This window comes from Zea mays, chromosome 5 (genome assembly GCF_902167145.1).
Source record: "Zea mays cultivar B73 chromosome 5, Zm-B73-REFERENCE-NAM-5.0, whole genome shotgun sequence".
NCBI lineage: Eukaryota > Viridiplantae > Streptophyta > Magnoliopsida > Poales > Poaceae > Zea > Zea mays.
The window spans coordinates 82944702-82969576 of record NC_050100.1 but is presented as its reverse complement, the minus strand read 5'-3'; the positions used below and the strand labels follow the sequence as shown (position 1 = coordinate 82969576).

General features: G+C 52.3%; 1 protein-coding gene across 5 annotated transcripts; it reads right to left on the bottom strand.

The window, feature by feature from the left end:
• Positions 1 to 19603: 19603 nt before the first annotated feature.
• Positions 19604 to 24550, bottom strand: LOC100277484 (Ternary complex factor MIP1-like). 5 transcript variants are annotated; one of them, XM_035967928.1, is made up of 13 exons: positions 24104 to 24256; positions 23846 to 23996; positions 23529 to 23708; positions 23337 to 23420; positions 23127 to 23243; positions 22810 to 23007; positions 22525 to 22728; positions 21948 to 22435; positions 21157 to 21256; positions 20916 to 20975; positions 20752 to 20844; positions 20545 to 20664; positions 19650 to 20291 (listed from the first exon to the last, which is right to left on the bottom strand). In XM_035967928.1, exons 4-13 carry the CDS (start codon positions 23367 to 23369, stop codon positions 19911 to 19913), a joined length of 1794 nt encoding a protein of 597 aa, XP_035823821.1. In that variant the 5' UTR covers positions 23370 to 23420; positions 23529 to 23708; positions 23846 to 23996; positions 24104 to 24256; the 3' UTR covers positions 19650 to 19910. The 5 variants fall into 5 exon arrangements, with proteins under 5 accessions (NP_001300610.1, XP_035823821.1, XP_035823820.1 ...); XM_035967927.1 differs by having other exon boundaries at positions 21948 to 22438; positions 24104 to 24197; NM_001313681.1 differs by lacking the exon at positions 23529 to 23708 and having other exon boundaries at positions 19604 to 20291; positions 24104 to 24533.
• Positions 24551 to 24875: the final 325 nt, after the last annotated feature.

Genomic DNA, 24875 nt, shown 5'->3' with positions numbered 1-24875 from the left:
GGTCGGCGAATCCAGGGAGAGCTCAAGAATCTCCTGGAAGGCGCTGCGGCCCGACGGGCCGAGAGCTCTGCCTCCCGAAGGCAGGGATACCCCTCGGAACCTCACGCCGCGACTTCCCGATTCATACGGGAAGCCTCGGTCTACACCGGGCGCACGCGCAACACCGCGCCTGCGGCCCCGGGCCACCTCGGCAACGAACACCACCGTCGCGACCGTCGGGCCCACCTCGACGAAAAGGTGCGCCGAGGCTACCACCCCAGGCGTGGGGGGCGCTACGACAGCGGGGAGGATTGGAGTCCCTCGCCTGAACCACCCGGTCCGCAGGCCTTCAGTCGGGCCATCCGACGGGCGCCGTTCCCGACCCGGTTCCGACCCCCGACTACTATCACAAAGTACTCGGGGGAAACGAGGCCGGAACTGTGGCTCGCGGACTACCGCCTGGCCTGCCAACTAGGTGGAACGGACGACGACAACCTCATCATCCGCAACCTTCCCCTGTTCCTCTCCGACACTGCTCACGCCTGGTTGGAGCACCTGCCTCCGGGGCAGATCTCCAACTGGGACGACTTGGTCCAAGCCTTCGCCGGCAATTTCCAGGGCACGTACGTGCGCCCCGGGAATTCCTGGGACCTCCGGAGCTGCCGGCAACAGCCGGGAGAGTCTCTCCGGGACTACATCCGGCGATTCTCGAAGCAGCGCACCGAGCTGCCCAACATCACCGACTCGGATGTCATCGGCGCGTTCCTTGCCGACACCACCTGCCGCGACCTGGTGAGTAAGTTGGGTCGCAAGACCCCCACCAGGGCGAGCGAGCTGATGGACATCGCCACCAAGTTCGCCTCTGGCCAGGAGGCGGTCGTGGCTATCTTCCGAAAGGACAAGCAGCCCCAGGGCCGCCCATCGGAAGAGGCTCCCGAGGCGTCTACTCCGCGCGGCGCCAAGAAGAAAGGCAAGAAGAAGTCGCAATCGAAACGCGACGCCGCCGACGCGGACCTTGTCGCCGCCGCCGAGTACAAGAACCCTCGGAAGCCCCCCGGAGGTGCTAACCTCTTCGACAAGATGCTCAAGGAGCCGTGCCCCTATCATCAGGGGCCCGTCAAGCACACCCTCGAGGAGTGCGTCATGCTTCGGCGCCACTTCCACAGGGCCGGGCCACCCGCGGAGGGTGGCAGGGCCCGCGACGACGACAAGAACGAAGATCACCAAGCAAGAGAGTTCCCCGAGGTCCGCGATTGCTTCATGATCTATGGTGGGGATACGGCGAATGCCTCGGCTCGGCATCGCAAGCAGGAGCGCCGGGAGGTCTGCTCGGTGAAGGTGGCGGCGCCAGTCTACCTAGACTGGTCCGACAAGCCCATCACCTTCGACCAAGCTGACCACCCCGACCACGTGCCGAGCCCGGGAAAGTACCCGCTCGTCGTCGACCCCGTCATCGGCGACGTCAGGCTCACCAAGGTCCTGATGGATGGGGGCAGCTGCCTCAACATCATCTACGCCGAGACCCTCAGGCTCCTGCGCGTCGATCTATCCTCCGTCCGGGCAGGCGCTGTGCCATTCCACGGGATCATCCCTGGGAAGCGCGCCTAGCCCCTCGGACGACTCGACCTCCCCGTCTGCTTCGGAACGCCCTCCAACTTCCGAAGGGAGACCTTGACGTTCGAGGTGGTCGGGTTCCGAGGGACCTACCACGCGGTACTGGGGAGGCCATGCTACGCGAAGTTCATGGCCGTCCCCAACTACACCTACCTGAAGCTCAAGATGTCGGGCCCCAACAGGGTCATCACCGTCGGCCCCACGTACAAACATGCGTTCGAATGCGACATGGAGTGCGTGGAGTACGCCGAGGCCCTCGCCGAGTCCGAGGCCCTCATCGCCGACCTGGAGAACCTCTCCAAAGATGTGCCAGACGTGAAGCGTCATGCCGGCAACTTCGTGCCAGCGGAGACGGTTAAGGCCGTCCCACTCGACCCCAGTGGCGACACCTCCAAGCAGATCCAGATTGGTTCCGGGCTCGACCCCAAATAGGAAGCAGTGCTCGTCGACTTTCTCCGCGCAAACGCCGACGTCTTTGCGTGGAGTCCCTCGGACATGCTCGGCATACCAAGGGATGTCGCCGAGCACTCGCTGGATATTCGGGCCGGAGCCCGACCCGTCAGGCAGCCTCTGCGCCGATTCGACGAGGAGAAGCGCAGAGTGATAGGCGAGGAGATCCACAAGCTAATGGCAGCAGGGTTCATCAAAGAGGTATTCCATCCCGAATGGCTTGCCAACCCTGTGCTTCTGAGGAAGAAAGGGGGGAAATGGCGGATGTGTGTTCGGTTTGAGGAATGCGGGCGCGACGTACCAGCGGTGCATGAACCATGTGTTCAGCGAACACATCGGTCGCACAGTCGAGGCCTACGTCGATGACATCGTAGTCAAGACAAGGAAGGCTTCCGACCTCCTCTCCGACCTTGAAGTGACATTCCGATGTCTCAAGGCGAAAGGAGTCAAGCTCAATCCCGAGAAGTGTGTCTTCGGGGTGCCCCGGGGCATGCTCCTGGGGTTCATCGTCTCCGAGCGAGGCATCGAAGCCAACCCAGAGAAGATCGCAGCCATCACCAGCATGGGGCCCATCAAGGACTTAAAAGGCGTACAGAGGGTCATGGGATGTCTTGCGGCCCTGAGCCGCTTCATTTCACGCCTCGGCGAAAGAGGTCTGCCTCTGTACCGCCTCTTAAGGAAGGCCGAGAGTTTCGCTTGGACCCCTGAGGCCGAGGAAGCTCTCGGGAACCTGAAGGCGCTCCTTACAAAGGCGCCTATCTTGGTACCCCCAGCTGATGGAGAAGCCCTCTTGGTCTACGTCGCCGCGACCACTTAGGTGGTTAGCGCCGCGATTGTGGTCGAGAGGCAAGAAGAAGGGCAGGCATTACCCGTTCAGAGGCCAGTCTACTTCGTCAGCGAGGTATTGTCCGAGACCAAGATCCGCTACCCACAAGTCCAGAAGCTGCTGTATGCAGTAATCCTGACGAGGCGAAAGTTGCGACATTACTTCGAGTCTCATCCGGTAACTGTGGTGTCATCCTTCCCCCTGGGGGAGATCATCCAGTGCCGAGAGGCCTCGGGCAGGATCGCAAAGTGGGCGGTGGAAATCATGGGCGAAACGATCTCGTTCGCCCCTCGGAAGGCCATCAAGTCCCAGGTGTTGGCGGACTTCGTAGCCGAATGGGTCGACACCCAGCTGCCGACGGCTCCGATCCAACCGGAGCTCTGGACCATGTTTTTCGACGGGTCGCTGATGAAGACGGGAGCCGGCGCGGGCCTGCTCTTCATCTCGCCCCTCGGGAAGCACCTACGCTACGCGCTACGCCTCCATTTCCCGGCGTCCAACAATGTGGCCGAGTACGAAGCTCTGGTCAACGGGTTGCGGATCGCCATCGAGCTAGGGGTCAGACGCCTCGACGCCCGCGGTGACTCGCAGCTCGTCATCGACCAAGTCATGAAGAACTCCCACTGCCGCGACCCGAAGATGGAGGCCTACTGCGATGAGGTTCGGCGCCTGGAAGACAAGTTCTACGGGCTCGAGCTCAACCACATCGCTCGGCGCTACAACGAGACTGCGGATGAGCTGGCTAAAATAGCCTCAGGGCGAACAACGGTTCCCCCGGACGTCTTCTCTCAGGATCTGCATCAACCCTCCGTCAAGATCGACAACGCGCCCGAGCCCGAGGCACCCTCGGCACAGCCCGAGGCACCCTCGGCTCAGCCCGAGGCGTCCTCGGTTCAGCCCGAGGTACCCTCGGCCCCCGAGGGCGAGGCACTGGCTGTCAAGGAGGAGCAGAGCGGGGCCACGCCTGATCGAAATTGGCAGACCCCGTACCTGCAGTATCTCCGCCGAGGAGAGCTACCCCTCGACCAAGCCGAGGCTCGGCGGGTAGCGCGACGCGCCAAGTCGTTCGTCTTGCTGGGCGATGAGGAGGAGCTCTACTACCGCAGCCCCTCGGGCATCGTCCAGCGAAGCATCTCCATCGCCGAAGGTCAGGAACTCCTGCAAGAAATACACTCGGGGGCTTGCGGCCATCATGCAGCGCCTCGAGCCCTTGTCGGGAATGCTTTCCGGCAAGGCTTCTACTGGCCAACGGCGGTGGCTGACGCCACTAGAATTGTCCGCACCTGCGAAGGGTGCCAATTCTATGTGAAGCAGACCCACCTGCCCGCTCAGGCTCTGCAGACGATACCCATCACCTGGCCCTTTGCTGTATGGGGTCTGGACCTCGTCGGTCCCTTGCAGAAGGCGCCCGGGGGCTACACGCACCTGCTGGTCGCCATCGACAAATTCTCCAAGTGGATCGAGGTCCGACCCCTGAACAGCATCAGGTCCGAGCAGGCGGTGGCGTTCTTCACCAACATCATCCATCGCTTCGGGGTCCCAAACTCCATCATCACTGACAACGGTACCCAGTTCACCGGCAAAAAATTCTTGGATTTTTGCGAGGATCACCACATCTGGGTGGACTGGGCCGCCGTGGCTCATCCCATGTCGAATGGGCAAGTAGAGCGTGCCAACGGCATGATTCTACAAGGGCTCAAGCCCAGGATTTACAACGACCTCAACAAGTTCGGCAAGCGGTGGATGAAGGAACTCCCCTCGGTGATCTGGAGCCTGAGGACAACGCCAAGCCGAGCCACGGGTTTCACGCCGTTCTTCCTGGTCTACGGGACCGAGGCCATCTTGCCCACTGACCTGGAATACGGCTCCCCGAGGACGAGGGCCTACAACGATCAAAGCAACCAAGCTAGCCGAGAAGACTCACTGGACCAGCTGGAAGAGGCTCGGGACAAGGCCTTACTACACTCGGCGCGGTACCAGCAGTCCCTGCGACGCTACCACGCCCGAGGGGTCCAGCCCCGAGACCTCCAGGTGGGCGACCTGGTGCTTCGGCTGTGGCAAGACGCCCGAGGGAGGCACAAGCTCACGCCCCCCTGGGAGGGGCCATTCGTCATCACCAAAGTTCTGAAGCCCGGAACATACAAGCTGGCCAACAATCAAGGCGAGATCTACGGCAATGCTTGGAACATCAAACAGCTACGTCGCTTCTACCCTTAAGATGTTTTCAAGTTGTTCATATACCTCGCGCCCACGCAAAAGTTTAGTCATCAAGGAAGGGTCGGCCTCGCCTCGGCAAAGCCCGACCCTCCCTCGGAGGCTAAAAGGGGGGAGACCCCCTCTGCGTCGAAATTTTCCTCGAAAAAAGATCTCCTTTTAGCAGAATTTCTTTCGTGCTTCTTGACTACTTCGAAAAGCGGATCCTGGAAACGACGGAGTACACGTAAGCAGCCAAGGTTGACCGAGCCGAGGGACTCCTACGCCTCCGGGATACGGATACCTCACTCATCACCTTCTGCGATAAGTAACTCGCGTTCGGATAAAGTGATTCCGCGGACCGAACAAGTCTTTACGTTCGGAAGCTCTTCTACCGAAGCGGATCCTTCGAGCCTTCTCGACTGAGTCGGAGACAGGGCCTCATGGACGGGTGAAAGTACGCGTAAGCGGCAAGGCCGACCGAGCCGAGGGACTCCCACGCCTCCGGGATACGGATACCTCACTCATCACCTTCCGCGAGAAGCAACTCTCGCCCACACAAACATCCCTGTTACCGACAAAAAGTCCAGATGCTCGAAATAAGAGGAAAGGAGACGCAGCTTTACAACACAGAGAGGGTGTGTTTTCTAGCCTCAGCGGCCGCAGAAGGCACACGCTACAAGGTGATCTGATCCTGCAGGCTCGGGTCTTCACGCTGGAAGGGGGCTAGCACCCTCGGCATCGACGACACCTTCAGCGAGATCCGACCAAGCCTCGGACGGCGACGCGGTCCAGAGACTCCTCCAGGAATCTGGCCCGAGCAGGCGGCTCGGTCGGTTACCCCTGGGGCCTCGGCCAACCATCTTCCATGGGCGCCAGCCCGACTCGAGGCCTCGGCTGATCGACTCTGGCGTCGGCCCCGCTGACGGACAACCCGGCTAGGCTCCGGCCAACCAGGTTCCCATTTTCGAGCCAACTCCGCCTCTGTTCGTACTGATATCGCTACCCCTGGCCTCGGCTCATCGAAGAGCGGCCAAGGGGTCTCCTTAACTAAGCTAGAGGAGCCTCAGACAACAAGGCCGATCGAGCCGAGTGACTCCTACGCCTCCGGGATACGGATACCTCACTCGTCACCTTGACACGGGGCGACTCATGCTTGGTGAAGCGGTTCAGATAATCAACAGGCGAGACTTAGTGCTCGAAAATGAGGAAAAAACACGGCTCCGTGCCGAAACTACATACATGTTCAGGCCTCGACAGCCACAATGAACAAAAACACACTGGCATTCAAGGTGCCATCACAAACGAAACTCCGGTTCCCCCTCCGCAGGTACGAACAACCCCACTCCATGGGGGAAGGCCTGCGGAGCAACGGAAGACCGACGAACGGCGCGCCGTCACCTGCCCCAGCAGCGGCGACGACGACAACTTCTGCTCCGGGGGGTCGAACAGCAGCAGCACTGACCTCAGGGCGGATGCTGCTGCCAGGAGGCCCCCGCCCATGCCAAAACTTGTGAGGCAAGGACGGACAGAAGGCCGCAAGGTTGAAGGTCGGTCCGTGGCCGGCCTTGGCCATCTCGCCGGCAGAAGAACCTCTTCAAGCTGCCGTGGCGAACGCCGGCGCCGCGAGCGGCTCCGAAGCCACTCGCGTCCGAGAGCCAGGCACGGTGCAGCTGCCAGCGCCACGGACGACGACCGCCCTTCCCTCCGATCACTGAGTGAAGGAGCGGGCCGCCGCCCACGCAGGGGCCAACCTCAACTCGGCACAGTCCCCTCCCCAGCCCTGGTGATGAAAATCCTTGAGGCTGAGGGAGGGGCAGAGGCCGCAGCCCGGCTCGCTTTTCCCCACCATCAAGCTGGAGGTCACCATCTTGGGTGACCACCGGCGGGGGGATACGACCGGGCTGCATGATGAAAATCCTTGAAGCCGAACGATGGCTGAAAGGTACCAACTCCCGCGGAGTTGCGTTCCTCCAACGATGAGGCGGAAAGACGGCGGGTACCCCCCATCCGGGGGCTTGGAAGATGGAAAGACACGACGCATAAGGGAGGAAGAAGACATAGTTGCCTTCCGAAAGGGGTCGCCCTCCTTTTAAAGGCAACTCTCCCTACGTGCGCCCCCAAACGCCACGGGCTGAGTCTTCTCCAACACGCTCCAAGGCCCTCCCCTGCGGCGCGGGGGCTGGGTCCCGCATGTCATGCAAACCGGCTCAGAGCAGAAGAAGCCAAAGCACCGCGCGTGGTGCACACAACCGCCCAGCGGTTACAAGCGACCCCCCACTTTTGCCCAGACCAACGGGCGGAAGGAGTGGGCAGCCATGCAGGCGGCATGCAACCGCGCCAAGTGGACACGCTTCTCCGACTCCCAGCGCGCCAGCACGGAGGCCCAGGCCCACACGTCGCGCAACCGGCGCGCCGGATGCTGCATGCAGGCAACTGCACCGCCACTTGCGCCACCGTCGCGCCTCTTCGGTTGCGGAACCAATGCCGCGACTCGAGGCGACCCAGCGCACGACCCAGCGGCGCCAGCCTGGCGCGACGGCCAATACGGCCGAAAGTGGGCCGGCAGTAATGACGGTGGTAGGCGGGCGGGAGCAGTGGTCACGTCGTCAGCCAGGCTCACGTCCCATCCAGGGGCAGCAAGAGAGCCTCCTCTCACGGCGTGAAGACGTCGCACCCGTGATCCGTCCCTCGAACGGCTCGCGCACGCGCAATGGCCGCCCCGCCAACCACTCGCCCCGTCGCATTAACTCCGCGGCGGGACAGGCGGCGCCTCTGGCAGGAGAAGCGGGCGACGCTCCGCCTTCGCCGTAATAACCGCGCCAAAAAAGGTACGCCACGTCGTTCGATTTCGTATCCTTTTCCTTTTTTCCTCTTTCTCTATCTCTTGCAACAGGGACCGGGAAAGGGGGATACCCCGAAAAGGATCCTTCCCTGTGAAGGAACCGGGCTCCGAGCCCCCCCCCCTACTGATCAGAGGTTCGAAGGCTGGCCCTCCGAGGGGTTCAACAGTCGCCTCAGATCGCGTGGGCCCTACACCCACTACTGGTCAGAGGTTCGAAGGCCGGCCCCCCGAAGGGCTGCACGTCCGCCTCAGGCTACTCGGGCTCCGCGCCCATTACTGATCAGGGGTTCGAAGGCTGGCCCCCGAAGGGTTCACAGTCGCCTCAGACGTCGAGCGAGGGATGACCAGGGGTACGTTCGATACATAACCAAGGCTCAGGCTGCGCTCCCGAGGTACCCTAGGACATTTCCGAGACCAGCGGGAGCGATCTTGTAACGGAATCCCATCGGAGGGAGGCATCGAGCCCTCGGACCCCGTCGCCAGGGGACCGGGTCCGGCAGATCACCCGCAGGTACTTTTGGGCGTGCCTCTGGGCCCCTAGCCGACCCCCAACGAACGGGGCACGGACGTCCACTCGGATTACCCGCTTGCAGCTCACCGGAGACACCATGTTCGGTGCCCATCGAGGGTAACATGGCGCTCTCCCCCCCTCCTCCTTGCGGAAAGGCGACGTAGGGGCGTATGTAAAAAAGCCGAGTCTGTCCCTGATCGCCCTCTCGCCCTGTGCGGAGGCTCGGGGGCTGCTCTCGCGAACCCTGTGTGGAGGCTCGGGGGCTACTGTCGGGGACCATAATTAGGGGTACCCTCAAGACGCCTAATTCTCAGCTGGTAACCCCCATCAGCATAAAGCTGCAAAGGCCTGATGGGTGCGATTAAGTCAGGGATCAGTCCATACGAGTGACTCGATCACGCCTCGCCCGAGCCTAGCCTCGGACAAGGGCAGCCGACCCCGAGGGATTTCCGTCTCGCCCGAGGCCCCCCTTTTTTACGGCGGACACATCTCCGGCTCGCCCGAGGCCTTGCCTTCGCTAAGAAGCAACCCTGACTAAATCGCCGCACCGACTGACCGAGTCGCAGGAGCATTTAACGCAAAGGTGGCCTGACACCTTTATCCTGACGCGCGCCCCCCGGCAGAGCCGAGGTGACCGCCGTCACTTCACTGCTCCACTGATCGGTCTGACAGAAGGACAGCGCCGCCTGCGCCACTCCGACTGCAGCGCCACTCGACAGAGCGAGTCTTACAGGCAGTCAGGTCTTGCCAAAGGCGCCATAGGAAACTCCGCTCCGCCCAACCCAGGGCTCGGACTCGGGCTAAGACCCGGAAGACGGCGAACTCCGCTCCGCCCGACCCAGGGCTCGGACTCGGGCTAAGACCCGGAAGACGGCGAACTCCGCTCCGCCCGACCCAGGGCTCGGACTCGGGCTAAGACCCGGAAGACGGCGAACTCCGCTCCGCCCGACCCAGGGCTCGGACTCGGGCTAAGACCCGGAAGACGGCGAACTCCGCACCGCCCGACCCAGGGCTCGGACTCGGGCTAAGCCCCGGAAGACGGCAAACTCCGCTCCGCCCGACCCCAGGGCTCGGACTCCGCCCTGGCCTCTGCCGAACGACCTCCGCCTCGCCCGACCCAGGGGCTCGGGCTCGACCTCGGCGACGGAAGACAGACTCGACCCCAGCTTCGGAGGAGCCCCCACGTCGCCCGGCCTCGGGCGCGGGCCCGCCACGTCAACAGGGAGCGCCATCATCACCCTACCCCGAGCCAACTCGGGCCGCAGAGAACAAGACCAGCGTCCCATCTGGCCAGCTCCGCCAGATAGGCAATGATGGCGCCCCACGTGCCCTGTGACGACGGCGGCTCTCAGCTCCCTTACGGAAGCAGGGGGACGTCAGCAAAGACTCGACCGCTCCGACAGCTGTCCCTCCGCCAAGCTCCGTTGCTCCTCCGATAGCCACGACATCACACCAGCAGGGTGCCAAGATCTCTCCGGCTGCCACATTGGCATGTACTTAGGGCGCTAGCTCTCCCTCCGCTAGACACGTAGCACTCTGCTACACCCCCCATTGTACACCTGGATCCTCTCCTTACGACTATAAAAGGAAGGACCAGGGCCTTCTTAGAGAAGGTTGGCCGCGCGGGACGAGGACGGGACAGGCGCTCTCTTGGGGCCGCTCGCTTCCCTCACCCGCGTGGACGCTTGTAACCCCCTACTGCAAGCGCACCCGACCTGGGCGCGGGACGAACACGAAGGCCACGGGATTTCCACCTCTCTCACGCCCGTCTCCGGCCACCTCGCTCTCCCCCCTTCGCACTCGCCCACGCGCTCGACCCATCTGGGCTGGGGCACGCGGAACACTCACTCGTCGGCTCAGGGACCCCCCGGTCTCGAAACGCCGACATGAGACTTCCTAGAATGAATTCTCCTAATTTTGCTCTCGGGATAACCGGCAGGGTATAAAATGTAACCCTCGTTATCCTGAGGCATGGGAGCCTTGCCCTTAACAAAATTAGACAACCTTTTAGGAGGGGCATTAAGTTTGACATTATCCCCCCTTTGGAAGCCAATGCCATCCTTGATGCCAGGGCGTCTCCCACTATAGAGCATACTACGAGCAAACTTAAATTTTTCATTTTCAAGTTCATGCTCGGCAATTTTAGCATCTAATTTTGCTATATGATCATTTTGTTGTTTAATCATGGAAAGGTGATCATGTATAGCATTAACATCAACATCTCTACATCTAGTGCAAATAGTGACATGCTCAGGGGTAGATGTAGAGGGTTTGCAAGAATTAAGTTCAACAATCTTAGCACGTATTATATCATTTTTATCTCTAAGATCGGAAATTGTAACATTGCAAACATCAAAATCTTTAGCCTTAGCAATCAATTTTTCATTTTCATTTCTAAGGCTAGCAAGAGAGACATTCAATTCTTCAATCTTATCAAGTAAGTTAACATTATCATTTCTAAGATCGGGAATTGAAATATCACAAGCATTTGAATCAACCTTGCAATTAAACTAGCATTTTCATTTCTAAGGTTGTTGATAACATCATGGCATGTGCTTAGCTCACTAGATAGTTTTTCACATTTTTCTACTTCTAGAGCGTAAGCATTTTTAACCTTAATATGCTTCTTGTTTTCTTTAATAAGGAAGTCCTCTTGGGAGTCCAAGAGATCATCCTTCTCATGAATAGCGCTAATTAATTCATTTAATTTTTCTTTTTGTTGCATGTTTAGGTTGGCAAAAAGGGTACGCAAATTATCCTCCTCATCACTAGCATTATCATCACTAGAGGACTCATATTTAGTGGAGGATTTGGATTTAACCTTCTTCTTTTTGCCGTCCTTTGCCATGAGGCACTTGTGGCCGATGTTGGGGAAGAGAAGTCCCTTGGTGACGACGATGTTTGCGGCGTCCTCGTCGGAGGAGTCGGTGGAGCTCTCGTCGGTGGAGCTCTCGTTGGAGTCCCACTCCCGGCAAACATGGGCATCGCCGCCCTTCTTCTTGTAGTACTTCTTCTTCTCCTTTCTTCTCCCCTTCTTGTCGTCGCCCCTGTCACTGTCACTAGAGATAGGACATTTTGCTATAAAGTGATCGGGCTTACCACACTTGTAGCAAACTTTCTTGGAGCGGGATTTGTAGTCCTTCCCCCTCCTTTGCTTGAGGATTTGGCGGAAGCCCTTGATGACGAGCGCCATCTCCTCATTGTCGAGCTTTGAGGCGTCGATTGGTTGTCTACTTGATGTAGACTCCTCCTTCTTCTCCTCCGTCGCTTTGAATGCGACCGGTTGTGCTTCGGACGTGGAGGGGCCGTCAAGCTCGTTGATCTTCCTTGAGCCTTTGATCATGAATTCAAAGCTCACAAAATTCCCGATTACTTCCTCGGGAGTCATTAGAGTATATCTAGGATTGCCACGAATTAATTGTACTTGAGTAGGGTTAAGGAAAACAAGTGATCTTAGAATAACCTTAACCATTTCGTGGTCATCCCATTTTTTGCTCCCGAGGTTGCGCACTTGATTCACCAAGGTTTTGAGCCGGTTGTACATGTCTTATGGCTCCTCGCCTTGGCGAAGATGGAAGCGACCGAGCTCCCCCTCGATCGTCTCCCACTTGGTGATCTTGGTTAGCTCATCTCCTTCGTGCACGGTCTTGAGCACGTCCCAAACTTCCTTGGCGCTCTTTAATCCTTGCACCTTGTTATACTCCTCTCGACTTAGAGAGGCGAGGAGTATAGTTGTGGCTTGGGAGTTGAAGTGCTCGATTTGGGCCACTTCGTCCTCATCATAATCTTCATCCCCTACGGATGGTACCTGTGCTCCAAACTCAACAACATTCCATATACTTTTGTGGAGTGAGGTTAGGTGAAATTTCATCAAATCACTCCACCTAGCATAATCTTCACCGTCAAAGGTTGGCGGTTTGCCTAATGGAACGGAAAGTAATGGAGTATGTTTAGGAATGCGAGGGTAGCGTAGGGGGATCTTACTAAACTTCTTGCGCTCATGGCGCTTAGAAGTAATGGAAGGCGCATCGGAGCCGGAGGTGGAAGGTGATGAAGTGTCGGTCTCGTAGTAGACCACCTTCCTCATCTTCTTTTTCTTGTCGCCACTCTCATGCGACTTGTGGGAAGAGGATTTCTTCTCCTTCCACTTCCCCTTGTTGCGGGACTCTTCCGATGAAGCTTTCCCGTGGCTTGTAGTGGGCTTGTCGCCGGTCTCCATTTCCTTCTTGGCGTGATCTCCCGACATCACTTCGAGCGGTTAGGCTCTAATGAAGCACCGAGCTCTGATACCAATTGAAAGTCGCCTAGAGGGGGGTGAATAGGGCGAATCTGAAATTTACAAACTTAATCACAACTACAAGCCGGGTTAGCGTTAGAAATATAAAACGAGTCCGAGAGAGGGTGCAAAACAAATCGCAAGCGAATAAAGAGTGTGACACAAGGATTTGTTTTACCGAGGTTCGGTTCTCTCAAACCTACTCCCCGTTGAGGTGGTCACAAAGACCGGGTCTCTTTCAACCCTTTCCCTCTCTCAAACGGTCCCTCGGACCGAGTGAGCTTCTCTTCTCAAATCAATTGGGAACCAAACTTCCCGCAAGGACCACCACACAATTGGTATCTCTTGCCTTGTTTACAATTGAGATGATCGCAAGAACGAATGAGAAAAAGAAGCAATCCAAGCGCAAGAGCTCAAAAGAACACAACAAATCTCTCTCACTAATCACTAAAGCCTTGTGTGGAGTTGGGAGATGATTTGATCACTTGGGTGTGTCTAGAATTGAATGCTAGAGCTCTTGTAAGTAGTTGGAAGGTGGAAAACTTGGATGTCTTGAATGTGGGGTGGTTGGGGGTATTTATAACCCCAACCACCAAACTAGCCGTTTGGTAGAGGCTGCTGTCGCATGGCGCACCGGACAGTCCGGTGCGCCACCGGATACTGTCCGGTGCGCCAGCCACGTCACCAGGCCGTTGGGTTCCGACCGTTGGAGCTCTGTCTTGAGGGCCCGCCTAGCTGTCCGGTGGTGCACCGGACAAGTCCTGTAGACTGTCCGGTGTGCCACCCGCGCGTGCTCTGCTCCTCTGCGCGCGCTGGCGCGCATTTAATGCGTTGCAGTCGACCGTTGGCGCGAAGTAGCCGTTGCTCCGCTGGCTCACCGGACAGTCCGGTGTGCACCGGACATGTCCGGTGAATTATAGCAGAGCAGAAATCCGAAGCTGGCGAGTTCAGAGTCGCTCTCCTCTAGGGCACCAGACACTGTTCGGTGGTGCACCGGACAGTCCGGTGAATTATAGCGAAGCGCCTCTGAAAATTCCCGAAGGTGAAGAGTTCAGCTTGGAGTCCCCTGGTGCACCGGACACTGTCCGGTGGCACACCGGATACTCCGGTGCGCCAGACCAGGGCACACTTCGGTTGTCCCTTGCTCTCTTTGTTGAACCCTTTTCTTGGTCTTTTTATTGGCTTAGTGTGAACCTTTGGCACCTGTATAACTTATAGACTAGAGCAAACTAGTTAGTCCAATTATTTGTGTTGGGCAATTCAACCACCAAAATTATTTAGGAAATAGGTGTAAGCCTAATTCCCTTTCAGAGGCGTCGATGGGGAGCCTACTTGACGTAGACTCTTCTTTCTTCTCCTCCGTCGCTTTGAATGCGACGGGTTGCACCTCGGGTGTGGAGGTGGCGCCTCGCTCGATGATTTGTTTGGAGCCTTTGATCATCAATTCAAAGCTCACAAACTTTCCTATAACCTCCTCGGGAGACATTAGCTTGTATCTAGGATCACCACGAATTAATTGTACTTGTGTAGGATTAAGAAAAACAAGTGATCTTAGAATAACCTTGACCATTTCATGGTCATCCCATTTTGTGCTCCCGAGGTTGCACACTTGGTTGACCAAGATCTTGAGCCAGTTGTACATAGCTTGTGGCTCCTCTCCTTGGTTGAGCATGAACCGACCGAACTCCCCCTCGATCGTTTCCCTCTTGGTGATCTTGGTCACCTCGTCTCCTTCGTGCGCGGTCTTTAGTACGTCCCAAATCTCTTTGGCACTCTTCAAGCCTTGCACCTTATTATACTCCTCTCGACTTAGAGAGGTGAGGAATATAGTAGTTGCTTGGGAATTGAAGTGCCGGATTTGGGCGACTTCATCCGCATCATAATCTTCATCCCCTACGGATGGTACCTGTGCTCCAAATTCAACAATGTCTCATATGCTTGTGTGGAGTGAGGTTAGGTGATACCTCATCATATCACTCCACCTACTATAATCTTCACCATTAAAGACTGGTGGTTTGCCTAATGGGACAGAAAGTAAAGGAGTATGTTTAGAAATGCGAGGGTAGCGTAGGGGGATCTTACTAAACTTCTTGCGCTCATGGCACTTAGAAGTGACGGACGGCGCGTCGGAGCCGGAGGTGGATGGTGACAAAGAGTCGGCCTCGTAGTAGACCACTTTCTTCATCTTCTTTTTCATCTCGCCGCTCCGATGCGACTTGTTGTGTGAAGGGGATCCCTTCATCTTGTTACCGGACTCCCCCGATAGAGCTTTCCCGTGGCTTGTGGCGGGCTTCTCGCCGGTCACCATCTCCTTCTTGGCGTGATCTCCCGACATCACTTCGAGAGGTTAGGCTCTAATGAAGTACCGGGCTTTGATACCAATTGAAATTCGCCTAGAGGGGGGTGAATAGGCAAATCTGAAATTTATAAACTTTAAGCACAATCTACAAGCCGGGTTAGTGTTAGGAATAAAAACGAGTCCAAAAGAGAGGGCGAAAACAAATCACAAGCAAATAAAGCGGATGACACGGTGATTTGTTTTACCGAGGTCCAGTTCTTGCAAACCTACTCCCCGTTGAGGTGGTCACAAAGACCGGGTCTCTTTCAACCCTTTCCCTCTCTCAAACGGTCACCTAGACCGAGTGAGCTTTCTCCTTAATCAAATGGGTCACTTAGACCCCACAAGGACCACCACAAAATTGGTGTATCTTGCTTTGATTACAAGTCTCTTGAAGAATAAGAATGAGGAAGAAGAAAGCACGATTGCAAACACCAAGCGACAAGAGCGACAAATAACACACGGATCACTCTCTCTCTCAAGTCAATAATCACTAATGATCACTTGTCTCAATTGTGTAACTTGGAGAGATTGGAGGCTTTGATTGTGTCTTTGAATGGAGTGCTAGCTCTTGTATTGAATGTAGAGGATTGGAATGCTTGGGTGTCTTTAATGGAGGTGGTTGGGGTTGTATTTATAGCCACCAACCACTTACTAGTCGTTGCTCCAATTTTGCCTACCGCGGATGGTCCGCGCTCCTGGTCGGGACGGTTCGCGCCTGCATATCAACGACTGAAATCCCAACGGTCAGCAGTAACGGCTATATCAACGGCTATAATGCATTTAATGCGTCGTCAGATGTCAGATAAAGGCAGTCGCGGACAGTTCGGTCGTGCACCCCGGACGGTCCGCGAGGACGCTAAAATTCATTTTACCGAACCCGTCACCTTCGGGTTTTTCGGTTCTTCACCGACCGGACGGTCCGCGCTTGAGGCCGAATGGTCCGCGCTCGGTCTCGAACGATGCTTGATTCTCCATGGGACGGTCCGCAGTGTAGAGTTGTGTTTTTGCAGTGGTTCTGTCCGAGGCTCACCCTGGTGTCGCGGACGGTCCGCCGCAAGGGCCTGGACGGTTCGCGCTTAGGTGATTTTCCAAAAAGCTTCTCCTGTCCGGAATATTCTAAGGTATTCAGGACAGTCAACTTTTAGAATAGTTGTAGATGAATTTATGTACCTGTGGATTGATCAACTAGGCAAACTGGTTAGTCCACAAGGTTTGTGATGGTCGTCAAACATCAAAAATCAATTATAGGAAATGCTGGGACTATTTCCCTTTCAATAATCTCGTTGAGCATAGCCATTCGGTATCACTTTTTGAGGGATCACCAACAAAGGGGGGATATCGAGATTGCTTATGTTAGCACCAAAGAACAATTATCCGATATCTTTACCAAACCACTAGATGAGAAAACCTTTACCAAACTTAGAAATGAGCTAAACATTCTTGATTCTAGGAACTTTGATTGATACTTTGCACACATAGCTCATTTATATACCTTTGATCATATCTCTTTCATGTGCTATGACTAATGTGGTTTTCAAGTGTATTTTATGCTAAGTCATAGATTGAAAGGGAAATGGAGTCTTCGGCGAAAACAAGGCTTCCACTCCACTCTACCGGTATTATTTACCCTTCGCCGTCACTCCGCATCGCTCTCCACTTTGGTATAATCCTTCACTCATATATTGTTTGCCAAATGGGGAGAGAATTTAATGAGGGCTCTAAAGACTCCGTTTTTGGCGATTAATGCCAAAGGGGGAGAGTATTAACCCAAAGCAAAAGGACCACACCACTATGCCAATTTCAAAAAAATCGAAACAAAGTTGTTTTCAATTGGTATCTTTGAAATTAGTATTCCTCTAAGAAATTCTATCTTATTTGATATCTATATTCTAAGGAGGAGTTTTTCAAAATTAGTATCTAAAATATTTGATCCTCTTTCAAATGGTAAAAACCCTCTTGAACACTAAGAGGAGAATTTTGTTAAGGGGGAGTTTTGTTTAGTCAAAGGAAAAGCAAATAGGGGGAGAAAATTTCAAATCTTGAAAATGTTTCTTTAAGGTCTTATTCATATACCCTTCACTATTTGTAAAAGGATTTTGAAAAGAATTTTCCAAAGAATTTATAAAAACAAAACTATTGGTGCAAGCGTGGTCTAAAATGTTAAAAGGAAGAAAGCAATCCATGCATATCTTATGAAAGTTTAAATTGGTTTAATTCCAAGCAACCTTTGCACTTGTCTTATGCAAACTAGTTCAATTCTGCACTTATATATTTGGTTTTGGTTTGTGTTGGCATCAATCACCAAAAAGGGGGAGATTGAAAGGGAAATAGGGTCAAACATTTTCCTAAATAATTTTGGTGGTTGAATTGCCCAACACAAATAATTGTACTAACTAGTTTGTTCTAGATTATAAGTTCTACAGGTGCCAAAGGTTCAACACAAACCAATAAAAAGTCTAAGATAGGGTTCAAAAAGAAAGGAGCAAAACCAACCGAAGGCTGCCCTGGTCTGGCACACCGGACTGTCCGGTGTGCCACCGGACAATGTCCGGTGCACCAGGGAGATCAACTCTGAACTGCTCAGCTTCGGGTTTCTGGAAATGCCACTCCGCTATAATTCACCAGACTATTCGGTGTGCCACCGGACTGTCCAGTGTGCCATGCGGAGCAACGGCTACTGCGCCAACGGTCGTCTGCAAAAGTGAACAGTGAACGCTACAGTGCGCGGACAGTTCGCGCAGAGTCTAAGTGACCCGTTGATTAAGGAGAAAAGCTCATTCGGTCTAGATGACCGTTTGAGAGAGGGAAAGGGTTGAAAGAGACCCGGTCTTTGTGACCACCTCAACGGGGAGTAGGTTTGCAAGAACCGAACCTCGGTAAAACAAATCACCGTGTCACACTCTTCATTTGCTTGTGATTTGTTTTCGCCCTCTCTTTTGGACTCGACTTTGTTTCTAACGCTAACCCCGGCTTGTAGTTGTGCTTAAAGTTTATAAAATCCAGATTTGCCTATTCATCCCCCTCTAGGCGACTTTCACCTATAGATCGGGAAAGATATCAGAGGGTAGTTGGTCGTTTGATATATCTTTGTCATACAAGACCGGACATTGCTTATGCAGTAAGTGTGGTGAGTAGGTATATCCATGATCCTAGAACTGGGCATATGAAGATAGTTTATCAAATCCTGAGATACCTGAAGGGAACCCTGGCAAGGGACTGTGGTTTAGACCAAATCAACATATGAATTTGGAGGGGTATTGTGATGCGGACTGGGCCAGCAGTAGGGATGATCGGAGATCCACTTCTGGATATTGTGTATTTGTGGGAGGTAATCTGGTTTCATGGAGAAGCAAGAAGCAAGCTGTGGTATCTCGGTCCACTGCAGAGGCTGAACGTAGAGCAATGGCTCTAGTAGTGTGTGAAATGATATGGTTGAAGGGTCTCTTGAAGGAGCTTCAAGTGTTGAAGAATGAGACAATGTTGCTCCATTGTGACAATGTGGCAGCAATCAACATAGCAAACAATCCAGTTCAGTTTGATCGCATGAAGCATGTGGAGATTGATAAGTTTTTTATCAAAGAGAAGATTGGTAGTGGGGCTTTGAAGTTAAAGTATGTCAAATCTCGTAATCAAGTAGCGGATAGTCTCACAAAAGGTTTAGGTCCTAAGAATAATGAGTTGGCATGTAACAAGATGAGAATGTTAAATATATTTAGCCCATTTTGAGGAGTGTTGGTGCAATTATAAATAAGTGTAAGGGTCTATATGTAAAGTGATGAAATATAATGGAAGTGAGGAGGTGCGGTGTGAGGGTAACACACCAAAAACCACAAAAACATGCCGTATTTTTTTCCCTGAGATATTTACTGAGTGTAGCCGACATATATTTGCACCAGGTCGTTGTCATCCACTGTCCACCAGAAACACACAGGCGCCGGTACAGTGGAAAGTTTCAATTGTCAAACGCGTACCACTGCCACAAACTATTTGAAGTGCCTCTCAATTCCATCCAACACCTAAAACTAGTCTATTCCTAACTAATGAAGCTGTTTAGTTGGCTTCTTTACAGCGCTCCTGCTGCTGAATTCTACTGTTACGTAAGGATATTTGTTTCTGTTACGTAACAATTTTATATGCGTGAATGAGAGAGCAGAAAGGTAAGGAGTCGACTTTCATACACAGGCTCTAAGACAACAGAGAAAACAAAAAAAAAACAAAAGATGTTAATCTAAGAGTTAAATTTTAAAGATTACTATGTTGTATAAGTGTTGTTATTGTTAACTCTAAATGACATAATAAGAATACAGAGTACATGGTGGCTCTATTATTACCTACCGCCTATGCACTTCCTATCACAGGCTGGAAGCTTTGCTGCTGGTTACGGATCTTCAATTATGTCCCGGTTGGTGAAACTTATCATGTAGATATGCAGAAAGCTACGGATCAGTTGCCTAGTATATTAGTATAGGAGGTAGGGGGGTCGAGCCCCGCTCGCCCCACCGACTGGCTTCGTCCCTAATCAGTTGTGCAGAAAAACCTAAGTAAAGACTGCTCACCACCTTTATTTGTGCAGAAGTTACAGATCAAATTGACCATACAGGTTTACAGAAAAGGAGAGGGGAAAAAAAGGAAAAGGTATGCAGATAAAACAAAAACAACAAAAGAATGTTATCTTCAGTATGGAAGACAAGTGAATACAAAAGAAAACCAATACGACCCCCAAATTGCCACCAACTCCGTGGAGAGGATCCGGTTTTGCAAACACAGCAATTCAAGCTTCCTCAAAATTTACATCATATACAACTGCCAATCACATGGCCCGCTATGCAAAAGAATGTATGATGGTCCAAATATACCAAACTGAGCTCTTATTATCTATTCTGATTCTGAACACGGCTCAGGAAGTTTGTAAGATTGCTTTGCCTCTGGCTTCTGGCTCTGGGAGCCACAGCTGTCTGGCAAGAAGAGGTACCGGAACTTGGAGTCGAAGGCGAGAACGGTGAAGCTTCGAGCTCCGAGTAGCCGCTGCTTCCACTGCGAGGAAGAGTCCCGGATGACCGTGGCTTGATCAGGTGCAAGGTGGTGGCAGATCCAGTCTGCGAGCAGAGAGTCCTCGACAGCTCCCTTGGCGTAGCTCTGCACTAGCTTCGGGATCAGCAGCTTCCCTTTGCCATTTGTACCGACAGTCGCCTGAATATAGTCTCTCAGAGATTCCTGGAGCTCCTGCCTAACATTTGCAGCGGAGAATATGCGTACCTGTGCGACAACAGGGTGACCCAGCAATAGCTTAGGTTTTAGCAATCTTATAACCGTCCAGCTCAAGCAACGGTAAATCAGACAAATAGAACTGAAGGATGACAGGCCTTAACAAGACTAAGATTAGGTAGGACAAGAATAGCAGAATGGGTGACAGCATGGCTCTAGTTTCTCCAGCAACTTATTAAGTGACGAATTTGCTGAAGCACATGCACAGCTTGACAGGGCTAAGATTAGCCGGCGTACTACTTACAGCAGGAGAAGAGAACATTCCACAGCTAAGTCCGAACAAAAGAAGGGGTTCGAATTCATCGATTGAGTACTTCTTGTGATCCTCAGTAATCTTGAACTTATTCAGAGTCAACATCAAAGACTGAAAGAAAGCAAAGGCAAAATAAGAGACAAGACAATAAATTATAAAACCCGAAGGTGAAGACTAGGACGGAGAAACAAGTTATACAAGTTGGGGCCGATGAACTGGAGTCTTCATCTTTAGAATCACAAACTCTATTTCTGCTGCGCTGAAGGACTGGCCGCCAACTGTGTAACAAGCCTGCACATTTCACAAAATTAACGGTCTGATGTGCGATCTTAGACTAACAGCAGAAGATGTGCTGCTCAAACCTTTTGCATCAGAGAAAAAAGCTTGATGTCATTTCGAGGTACTCCGTATGCCAAATACGCCTGATAGATTCCGATAAAAAAATGCAACGGTAAACAATTGGTGAGCGCATGACACTTGATGAAAGAAATTGAGGGCAGATGCGATGAATTGAAGTGAGCTCCTGTTTCCAATTATAGACAGAAATTTAATCATTGTCCTTGTCTGCGATGCCAGCATCTTAAGTAACCAGGTCATACTTACATGCATTATCAAAGCATTGTATAAGTTAATCCAAAAGGCTAGCCGCTGATCGCGATCCATACAGCTAGGATTAACCTTTGACAATTGTTCCACTAGAAATCTGCGAAACATTGAACAAAAAAATGTGTGCTCAAATATCAGTATATCACCTACATTCAAAATAACGAGCGAACACAGTACACATTGTCTAGAATGTAGGGCAGCAGCATCCACACCGAACAAATTTCAAAAAAGTGGAGTAAGAATATATTTGTTGTGAGATGTAGGGGATTTACTAATTCTTAAGTTCTTATTTGAGTAGGGAGGATTTGGATCAAAATCTCTCAATTCCAAGAGTGGCTCCTCATCCAAACACCGTCTAAGATATGTTAACTTTTATCGGCAGTTTTTAAGATCCAGGGTTAAAGAAATGTAACATAAACCACAAGGTGTGCCAAAATGGAGATAGAAAAGCTGTTCCCCAATGCATTCACATCCTAGCAAATTTCATGCTGACAGGAATTCTTTAACGGCTCAAAATGAGAGAAAAATATACGCAAACCAATTTTGAAACTGATTGCTTTACTGCAAGCGAACAAGAATAGAGCATCCATTTGTTCCCCCAATCCAAATCCCTAGACTGGTTCGATTGTCTGCATATTCTTTTAGAACATTAACAAGGCTGAACAAAATTTAAAAGTATACATCATATGCTAAAATTTTTGTATATATGCACTAAGGTTTGTACAGTTTGTAGACATGTGATATATCTATGAGGACTCATAGGTTTAGCCAAGGCTGTAGCAGCAAACCTGAACTTCTTTAAAGCTTCAGATGCATATTCTAGTTGATCCTTTCCAACAGACATCCAAGATACTTCAGCTGCTGAACGATAGTTTCCGATATCTCTTCGGGTTTCCTTTCCATTAACTTTATACGGATCAAAGTTCCTGACTTCCTTCATCGTCTCGTCATTGTGATTAGAATCAACTGAAGGACTCCGTAGCATTGAGGGCATTATGGATGAATCTGAGAAAGATGCTAACGTGGAGCCTGATAGACGCTCCACGGAGGAAGATGAACAATCAGAAGATGTCTTCGGCGATATCTTCAAGGATTCAGACAAGCGTAGGAAAATGTTTCTCATGCAGCGAACCATCTCCTCAGAGAGCTCATTTGGGTTGCTCCAAAGATTCCCTCCTTTTATGCTAGTTATCTTTAGAATAGACTGTTCAAAGGATAACGTGTCAGGCTGCTCATTTTCATTGCCTTCATTTTCCATGGAGCCAGATTCTTGCATCTGCTGAAAGATAAATAAATTCTTGATACTCTAATATGTTCCAAAGTTGGTTCTTAAAACTATAGAGGTAAGGTAAGCATGAAAGGGACCTCTTCATCTCGATGCTTTTCAAGAAGTCTATTCAAAGAAGAATCTCGGTGCTTTTCTAGCAGCCTGTTTAAAGAAACTATCTGTTGACCCTCAGGATCTTCTCCCATATCCTGGTCATCTTCAAGCTCGGGGAATAAGTCCTGTCTCATTGATCTCATTGATTCAGATCCCCCAAACTTCAAATCTCTCAACGATGATATGTGCTAAGATTGGTAATCAAGAAACTGTCAGTGAATCCCAAATCAGAAAGAAGTTGCTGAAATGTTTGCTCAGAGGGTACTTACCTCTTCCCACGTACACGTGCAAGTTGACAATGACTGGTGCTCATCGGAGGATGTAGATGGCAAGCATCCCTGATTATTTTCAGCAAGTAACCTTTCGTTCCTTTCGTGACAAAGCTGGTAGTACAGATCATTTAGCTTCTTTTCAAGGTTTGAAACGGTAATCTCCAAGGAGGCGATGTTAATCAGTAGCTCCTGTGCCTGCAGAACGAAAGGTTGAAAGAGCGTGGTCACTGGATGCCTTAGCCGTCTAGAACATGATATCGAATAAGCACAAAGAAACATGTGAAATTTAATCATCAGAGTTATCAAGCCCACACCTTGTGTGGAAGCTTCATAGAAGACTTCAGTATAGGCGCAACATTTTGTGTAACAGCATCCGCCAACGCCACGTGCAGATCAACCTCTTCTTCAAGCTGCCTCTGCAATTTCTTGACCTGCACGATTTTGACAGGGTTATTGAATCGCATCAGGTGACACAATTACAGCATAGCGAGAAACAAATCACAGGGCTTAAGAGGATCATCCACCTCCTGTTCGAGCTGCGACCTGTACTGCCGCATCCTGTGTCTATCATCTCTCTTCCCACCACCGTTGCTCTTACCTATCCCATCCTACAAACGAGTAAACAAAAAAAAACAATTGCTGCGACATTAATTCGCTGGAAAGAAACCAAATCGAAGAACCAATAAGCAACAAGATTGTTGGTTGACTAAACAGACTGTGGTACTCAATGGGAAGTAGGGACCAGGGAGGTTAGGGACAGTTCATCCAGGTCCCCCACATGAAGTGCGCAGCGCAGGGGAGCACGCGGTGTAGCTGAGGCCGACAGTGCCCTCCGCACCACGGCACAGCACCAGCGAAAGGACACCAACTTTGCTACGCTTGCCGTTAAAATCTCGCTTTTGTCCACCGAAAAAAATAATTTTTTAACTTTCTCTGAACAATGTTGTACCGAATCCAGACAGAAAAAATTGTGGATTTTGTGCAGGGTGAACGCTGCGCTAATTGGACGAATGAAAGTCAACCGAGAGCTTACCCCGGACCAGGAGCAACTGGCCTCCACCGCCGGCGCCGGAGCGTTGCCGTCCCCGGTGGCCAGATGTGCTGAGCGCTGCAGCGAGCGCGCCGAGCCTGCCGGTCTCCGCCCGCCGCCGGCAGCCACCTTCTGGATCAAGCCGCCCCTGGAACTGGAACCCAAGCAGAAACATGGCATTCGCACAGTCCGTGAAAGATTCAGCGAGAGTAACGAGACAAAGAAAACGCATCAGACGAAGGGGCCGGGAATCCCACTCACACCAGGGCAGCCGCCACGTCGTCGGCGGCGGCGGGCGAGACGGCGTCCTCGGCGCGCACACACGTCATGGGGGCCAAGGCGGCGCCGATCAGGCGAGGCCCTCTCGGTGGAAGCGGAGAAGAATGCGGGCAATGCGCCTCCTCCTCGATCGGCAGCTGTAGGAAATCGCGGGGCGGGATAAAATTGACGGCTCAACGGGTCAGGGAGGTGACTGTGCCTGCTCCCTGCCGCGGCCGTTGAGTTTGGAAAGGGAACCGATGGAAATGAAAACGGGCGTGTGGGCGCGCGACGGCTTTATGCTCACGGCGTGCGTGCGGGTTGGGGAGTAGTCGCTGCCAGGGAGGGAGGGAGAGACAGGAGGGGAGGTTGGAGGAGGAAGAGTAGTGGGGGGCGAGTCTTGCTGGTGACGGGGCTGACGGCTGCTCTTGACAAGAACAGTAAACAAACAAGAATGCGACTGCAAGCAAGTGGTTGGTTACCACGTAGGAGGATCTCGGCTAAATAAATATCGTTATTATCCGGCAAGAATCATTATGCAACCATTATCAAGTTAGGTCATATTTGAATGCACTACACATAATAATAGTTAGCTAGCTAAAAATTAGTAGTATAATTAGCTGACTAACAAATAATTAGCTAACTAGGGGAAATATCTTATGCAATCATTTATATTGGTGCAAACGTGCAATCAAACGATTTGGTGCATCTAATCTAGATCTAATGATGACTGTTATTTTACATTTAACCCCTTCCACCTGAAACATAGTACCTA

Bases quoted from the DNA above. Each gene is read 5' to 3' on its own strand.
- LOC100277484 (XM_008645162.3), bottom strand. From the start codon at position 24,171: ATGACGTGTGTGCGCGCCGAGGACGCCGTCTCGCCCGCCGCCGCCGAC. The intron at 23,421-23,845 runs GTAAGCTCTCGG...ACTCGTTTGTAG, and splicing joins CCAGTTGCTCCTGGTCCGGG to GATGGGATAGGTAAGAGCAA. The intron at 21,257-21,947 runs GTTTGCTGCTAC...AATGTTTCGCAG, and splicing joins GAAGCTTTAAAGAAGTTCAG to ATTTCTAGTGGAACAATTGT.